Raw genomic sequence first — 7,500 nt, 5'->3', positions numbered from 1 at the left:
AAAAGTGAGTGTGTGTGTGTGTGTGTGTGTGTGAAAAATCGTGTTGAGTATTAAATGATAAACATACTGTTAAATGTAATGAAGGTGTATAACCCTCAACACAAAGCCGTCTATAATGCGGCTGTGTCCCAAACGCCCCGCTTTACTGACGATATTAAACACAGTGTGTATAAACATAACATATATGATGATCTCTTTAAGTCAGTGCCGTGTGGTTTGGGACGCAGCCTGTTTGTTCAAATCCATGTTAAACACAAATGCACACAGTCATGGGCTGTGTCCCAAATCACACAGCACTTCTACTTTTAGGAAGCGGCTGCCACGGCTGCGCAGTTGCTAAACGTTTAGCTATGTACAAGCTTTACATGATTTGGGACACAGCCACTAATCATTTATCCCAAACATGTGATTGGCTGCGTCTCAAATCACAACATTACAATGCCAAAATACTACAGCATCATAAACACATTCTAACTGTGTTGTTTGGGTCGTGTCTTGTGTGTGTGTGTGTGTGTGTGTGTGTGTGTGTGTGTGTGTGTGTGTTTGAGTACCTCTGTCTCAGAGATAAGCTGTGTGATCTTTTTGCATGTGTAAAAGGGCGCGACCTCCACGTGTGAGACACGCCAGTCGGCTCCACGCTGGGTCTCCAGGATCTTATCGTGTTTCTTCAGGATCTTACGGAACCCGGTGAAGTTGAGGTTCTGCAGAGGAACAGGAGGAAAACTGACAATGTTTCCTCAGACAAGCAGACTGACAGACGTACAGATGAGGTATTTCTTCAGGAGGACAACAGACAGATGATCCGGAGATAGACAGGTAGCAGTTACAGGAAAATAGAGAGATAGAGAAACAGACAGGTTTACCTGGTAGTTCTGCAGGAGGATGAGGCTGAGGTAGAACTCGCTGAAGGCCAGTTTCAGGTCTTTGATGTTGCCTTGTTTGTTCCTCTCCTCGTTGCTCAGAGCCAGACCCGTCTTCCTGCTCTTTCCCATGATGCTTTCCCGCTGAGCGTCCACAGACGTCTGCAGCTCGTTCTGCAGCGTGGAGAAACGTCGCTGAGCCTCTGCTAACTTCTCTACAACGCACACACACACACAGGAAATTGACCACGGTTCATTGTTAGAACTGTATGCAGCTGTGCCATCATTCTATCCACAAAGATACAGTCTTTGGATGTTCTGAACTGCTGCTTCATCCTACAGCCCTCCATTCCCTCCCTGCACATGAAAAGCATTCACACGACATGATGCTACCTCCACCATGCTTCACTGTGGAGATAAGGGCTTCTCAGTGTCGGGTTTTGCTATAACCTGATCAGACCCGAGAACCTTTGTGAACATGACAAAATGTTCTCCCTTGGTCTCCCAGGAGACGTGGATCTTGTATGTCCCCAGTCGTCGTGTTAACGGTGTCTCCATCTTTTATCTGTTTGTAATTAGTTTTGCAGGCCTCGCGTTCGATCCAGTTCCAATACAAAATGTGGAACGGATCAAAGGGGGTCCAATACTTATGCATAGCACCGTATGTAACAATAACTAGCTAGAAGTAAGCTAGTCACTCTGATGATATAAAAATGTGTTGTAGCAATAAATGGTTTATAAAGAGTTTTATTTCTGATGATGTTGGAGCGATATAGTGTCACACTGCTGCTGCTGTTCATGAGAATCTTCCTGTAGTGGAACTGAACTCCTCATATAGATATGGCTTTACTGGAACGCTTTCATGTGTGTGTGTGTGTGTGTGTGTGTGTGTGTGTGTGTGTGTGTGTGTGTGTGTGTGTGTGTGTGTGTGTGTGTGGAGGGTAAACAGGCGTCTCTGTTTCACAGGAAATGGAGCAGCAGATCGAGTTGCGCAGACGTGCGAATACCGGGCAGGGTGTCAGAAAGTGTGTGAGACCCCCAGACTAAACACACCCTCGAGGGCCAAGAACAGATCGACCTTAAAATCTACCTCCTATCCTCACACACGCACATACACACACACACACACACGCACACACACACACACACACACACACACACACACACATATATACATACATTCCTCAAGGAGGGTTTCTGAGTCAGCTAACACTGTGTGTGTGTGTGTGTGTGTGTGTGTGTGTGTGTGTGTGTGTGTGTGTGTGTGTGTGTGTGTGTGTGTCTGTGTATGTTAAACTCCAAAACACTCCAACACACCCACACTATTAATAATCAGAGAGAGTAAGATGACTGGAGCTGGGGCACATCAGGGTCAGAAAATGATTTAGTGTGTGTGTGTGTGTGTGTGTGTGTGTGTGTGTGTGTGTGTGTTCAGCATGACTCTGTTGGGACAATACGAGTGTGTTTGAGGTTTAGACACATTGCTGCCAATGCAACACTTCCCAGAAGTGGTTTGTGTCATCACCAGCTAATCATTGCGTCCATACACACACACACACACGCACACACACGCACACACACGCACACACACGCACACACACGCACACTCTGTTACACACACAAATGATTTATTACTTGCATAAACATGCGACACTAAACCTGAACGTCAGTAAATATTATGAACATGAGTTAAAAATAAATAATGTGAGCTGCATGCTGAAGGTCACACACTCTGTTAGGGAGATGCAAAATGCTGACCAAAGCGCGCACACACACACACACACACACACACACACACACACACACACACACACACACACACACACACACACACAGAACAGAACCCTGGTGCTCTGTCCCCCTCACTGTGGAACACCCCTGTTGTGCTCTCAGTCTTTTTCCCAAATGAACACCAGCACAATGAAAAAGCAACTTGACTCGAATCAACTCCTAATCGACTCTGAATTGACTCGACTGCAGGAAGTGACTCCAACATGATTAGTGTTTTGGTTTGCAGTGTTTAGCTGCTAAATTGAATCAACACACAGAAGGAAATAAAGTCTATATTAAACATGACGTATTTTAAGCCGATTATTTCTATAATTACCGAGTCAGTGATTCAGAGTCACTCGCTCTTCTCTGTGTATCGGGATTTCAACACACAGTTCATAACAGTTTGCTTTTCCATCATCGTAATTAATGAACAAAAGAGTTATGAGTGTATTTTATTCTTTGCTTTATGGTTTATTTGATTAAACAAAGTCAAATCAAATAAATAGCAAACAAATCAAACGAATCGATTTGAACCCGATTCGGAATTGACACAAAAAATAAAGAGTGAAAGCTTTTATTGGGACAACATTCTCACACACTTTAATTAGCCTCGCTAGTGATATTTAACATTCCATTTAGCACTTTAGACAGTGAATAAACACCTGAAGGTTTACACACACACACACACACACACACACACACACACACACACACACACACACACACACACACACACAGTCATGGAGTTAACGAAGAACGTTTACCTGAGTAGAAGGTGTTGATCTTGGACAGCTCCTTCTCGCATGTTTGAAAGAACTTCTCCTCAAATTTAGCATAGTATCTCTTAACCGTGTCGTCGTCTGTCACTGAAACAACACACACACACACACACACACACACACACACACACACACACACACACACACACACACACACACAGGTCAGTTTAAAGATGTTTAAATCTAAAACAGATCCACCGCTAAACTGCTAGCATCTTGGTTAGCTAGCGTTAAGGTTAGCGTGTAGTGTGTTAGCGCAGTTAGCTCCTGGGTTGCAGGCGGACATTTAATTAGCTGCTAAAGTTCTATTTGTATGCTACATAAATTAGTTAGCATTCAATCTAGACTCTAACATCAGGGTTAGAAACTAGATGTAACTGCTGATTATATTAAAAAAACAATAAAATAAAAAGCAGTCTCTCTCTCTCTCTCTCTCTCTCTCTCTCTCTCTCTCTCTCTCCTGCTGCCTCTGTACCACTCTCTCTTCCTGTCTCTCTTTCTTTGTCTCTATGTGTTTGTCTTCCATTGCTCTCTCTCTCTTTCTCTCCTGCTGCTTCTGTACCACTCTCTCTTCCTGTCTCTTTCATTGTCTCTATTTGTTTTTGTCTTCCATTGTTCTCTCTCTCTCTCTCTCTCCATATCTCTCCTGCTGCTTCTGTACCTCTCTCTCTCTCTCTCTCTCTCTCTCTCTCTCTCTCTCTCTCTCTCTCTCTCTCTCCATATCTTTCCTGCTGCTTCTGTACCACTCTCTCTTCCTGTCTCTCTTACTTTGTCTCTATTTGCTTGTCTTCCATTGTTCTCTCTCTCTCTCTCTCTCTCTCTCTCTCTCTCTCTCTCTCATGGCGTTGTGATGTGTGTTTCTGTGTAATTAGGTTATTATTTGTCTAAACCCTGAGAGTGAGACAGTTATGAGTTTTTAGCAGTGACAGTGAGACAGAATCAACGTCTGTCTTATTTTCTGCCTCATTACCCATCTGAGTCGCTCACACAGCGCTCTCCTGTCACTCTCCCATCGCTCCTCTGCCTCTTTATCTCCTCAATTCCTCAAACATTCAATCATGTGTGTGTGCGTGTGTGTGCGTGTGTGTGCATATGTGTGTGTGTGTGTGTGTGTCACTGATATTCAGGTTCTGATATAGTTTATTTTGACTCCTATTACTCATATTGATGTAAAAACTGAAATAAAAACTGCTACTGAACACTGAGACTAGTAGAAGTACTAGTAGAACTAGTCAAGGCTAGTTATTAGTCTTTAGCACAGAAGAACACGTGCCATCGGTACACTATAGTGTAAATAATGCTTGTTGGAAAAAAAGAAATAAAACAAATACAAGTTAGAATTTATTTATTTATTTATTTAAAAAAAAAATAGTAAAATAAATCTAATGAAATAAATTAACGAAAATTATTTTAATAGATTAATTATTTAGGCTAAAGCAAATACATACATAAACAAAATAAGCAAAAATATGACACAGGTAGTAAATAAATAAACACACAAACAAACAAGTAAACAAAGACTGCTGAGTGAGCAGAAGCGGCACATCTCATCTATGTAAAGGAATAAACGTCACTCTGAAATAAATCCTACACCTTTACTGCACTCTGAGATAAGTGAGTAACTGCAGCTCAGCAAGTATGTGTGTGTGTGTGTGTGTGTGTGTGTGTGTGTGTGTGTGTGTGTGTGTGTGTGTGTTTGTGTTTGTTTGTGTGTGTGTGTGTTTGTGTGTGAAAGAAAGAGAGTGTAATAAGCTAAATAATGATATATAGAGTAAGTCTGGAATTGTGTGTCAGAGGATGGGAAATGATGACATCATTAAAAACATGTCTGACTCATAAAGATGTCAATATAATATCATCACCTAGTGTTGGTACACGCCCACATGAGACTACAGTAGTGTTGGTACACGCCCACATGAGACTACAGTAGTGTTGGTACACGCCCACATGAGACTACAGTAGTGTTGGTACACGCCCACATGAGACTACAGTAGTGTTGGTACACGCCCACATGAGACTACAGTAGTGTTGGTACATGAGACTACAGTAGTGTTGGTACACGCCCACATGAGACTACAGTAGTGTTGGTACACGCCCACATGAGACTACAGTAGTGTTGGTACACGCCCACATGAGACTACAGTAGTGTTGGTACACACCCAAATGAGACTACGGTAGTGTTGGTACACGCCCACATGAGACTACAGTAGTGTTGGTACACGCCCACATGAGACTACAGTAGTGTTGGTACACGCCCACATGAGACTACAGTAGTGTTGGTACATGAGACTACAGTAGTGTTGGTACACGCCCACATGAGACTACAGTAGTGTTGGTACACGCCCACATGAGACTACAGTAGTGTTGGTACACGCCCACATGAGACTACAGTAGTGTTGGTACACACCCAAATGAGACTACGGTAGTGTTGGTACACGCCCACATGAGACTACAGTAGTGTTGGTACATGAGACTACAGTAGTGTTGGTACACGCCCACATGAGACTACAGTAGTGTTGGTACACGCCCACATGAGACTACGGTAGTGTTGGTACACGCCCACATGAGACTACAGTAGTGTTGGGTTAGGGTTACCCTAGTTTTGACGATACAGTTCCCCCTACGAGTTGGAGAGGCCTGTCTACAATGTCTATCCTTCTACCACCTGCTGTGAACAAACTGGGCATTCGTGGTCCAGCAGAGAGCCTAACCTTGCGGACTACACGTCAAGAGGTACACATAATCTCTGGTTCTTCAGCATCCCTTCAGATTTCCACTATAAATCAGCCCCAAAGGGAGAGGATGAGATTCTCGGTGGATAAGTGCTTCTACCTGGACAATTGCCTACAGAGTGTGTCCTCCATCCAGGATGCACAAAAGCTGGTGGATAAAAGCTGTGAGCCGTCTTGTCTTCTGGAGGCTTTGACATCTGCCAATGGGCTAGCAACGTTCTCTGAAGTTGTTGGGCACCTGCCCTTAGATGCCAGATCTGCTATGCTGGAGTTGATCTCAAGATAAAGCCGACCCATGCCGAGTAGTGTTGGTACAGTACATGAGCACGTGGGCAAGTGCAACCAAGTGATGATAAACTGCTGTGATTGGCTCAGACAGATCCAGATTGTGAGACAGATCGTCTGCTAAACTTTATTGACTTTGTGACCTCAAACTCACTATAATAATAACCTTAAATACAAAAATATTCTCTATAATGGACAAGTGCACTTCAGAGTCCAACAGAGACTTAATGAGCTGCACACACACACACACACACACACACACACACACACACACACACACACACACACACACACACACACTGACACTAACACAGACTGAAGTTCTTCTCCATATTATAATTGTTTTAAGACTTCCTGTCTGCAATGCATTACTCTGTGTGTGTGTGTGTGTGTGTGTGTGTGTGTGTGTGTGTGTGTGTGTGTGCTGACCCAGTTTTGCCCCCACTACTTTAGAATTAGTGTCTTAACTGAAGAAAGCACACACACCGTTTACTGCATAATGGTTTTAAACTGAGCTGTCTGTCTGTTTAAATATGTGTGTGTGTGTGTGTGTGTATGTGTGTGTGTGTATGTATGTCTATCAATCTATCTATCTATCTATCTATCTATCTATCTATCTATCTATCTATCTATCTATCTATCTATCTGTCTGTCTGTCTGTCTGTCTGTCTGTCTGTCTGTCTGTCTGTCTGTCTGTTTATTAATGCTACTGTCAGTGCAGTTCACCTGCAACTGTGTGTGTGAGTGGTCTGTGTGTGTGTGTGTGTGTGAGTGTGTGTGTGTGTGTGTTCTCATTAATCTGATTCCTATAGTGCAGTCTGCACTGTGAGTTAGCAGGAGCTCATGTTCTAACATCTACTCTAACAAGCAGTAGATAAGATCCTGGAGGTTTGAGCCGAGCCGTCAGCGTGGGGTCACGTGTGAGGGACGGATCGTGCTATAGACGTGTGAGGGACGGATCGTGCTATAGCGGTGTGAGGGACGGATCGTGCTATAGACGTGTGAGGGACGGATCGTGCTATAGACGTGTGAGGGACGGATCGTGCTATAGCGGTGTGAGGGACGGATCGT

The 7,500-nt window shown here is 43.6% G+C and overlaps 1 protein-coding gene across 1 annotated transcript in view; it reads right to left on the bottom strand.

Annotated features, from left to right (window-relative positions):
* The window catches only part of xpr1a (xenotropic and polytropic retrovirus receptor 1a), a 53,604-nt gene that overhangs the window by 13,064 nt on the left and 33,040 nt on the right, over positions 1-7,500 (bottom strand). The window contains exons 3-5 of the mRNA XM_047799969.1: positions 3,398-3,499; positions 864-1,075; positions 552-701 (exon numbers count right to left, since the gene is read on the bottom strand). Of these exons, the coding sequence (XP_047655925.1) occupies positions 552-701; positions 864-1,075; positions 3,398-3,499 (464 nt within the window). The remainder of the gene's footprint in view (positions 1-551; positions 702-863; positions 1,076-3,397; positions 3,500-7,500) is intronic.

The sequence above is a fragment of the Tachysurus fulvidraco genome, chromosome 14, assembly GCF_022655615.1.
Source record: "Tachysurus fulvidraco isolate hzauxx_2018 chromosome 14, HZAU_PFXX_2.0, whole genome shotgun sequence".
In the NCBI taxonomy this organism is placed as follows: domain Eukaryota; kingdom Metazoa; phylum Chordata; class Actinopteri; order Siluriformes; family Bagridae; genus Tachysurus; species Tachysurus fulvidraco.
The sequence above is the reverse complement of the archived record's forward strand: the minus strand, read 5'-3'. Positions and strand labels throughout refer to the sequence as shown.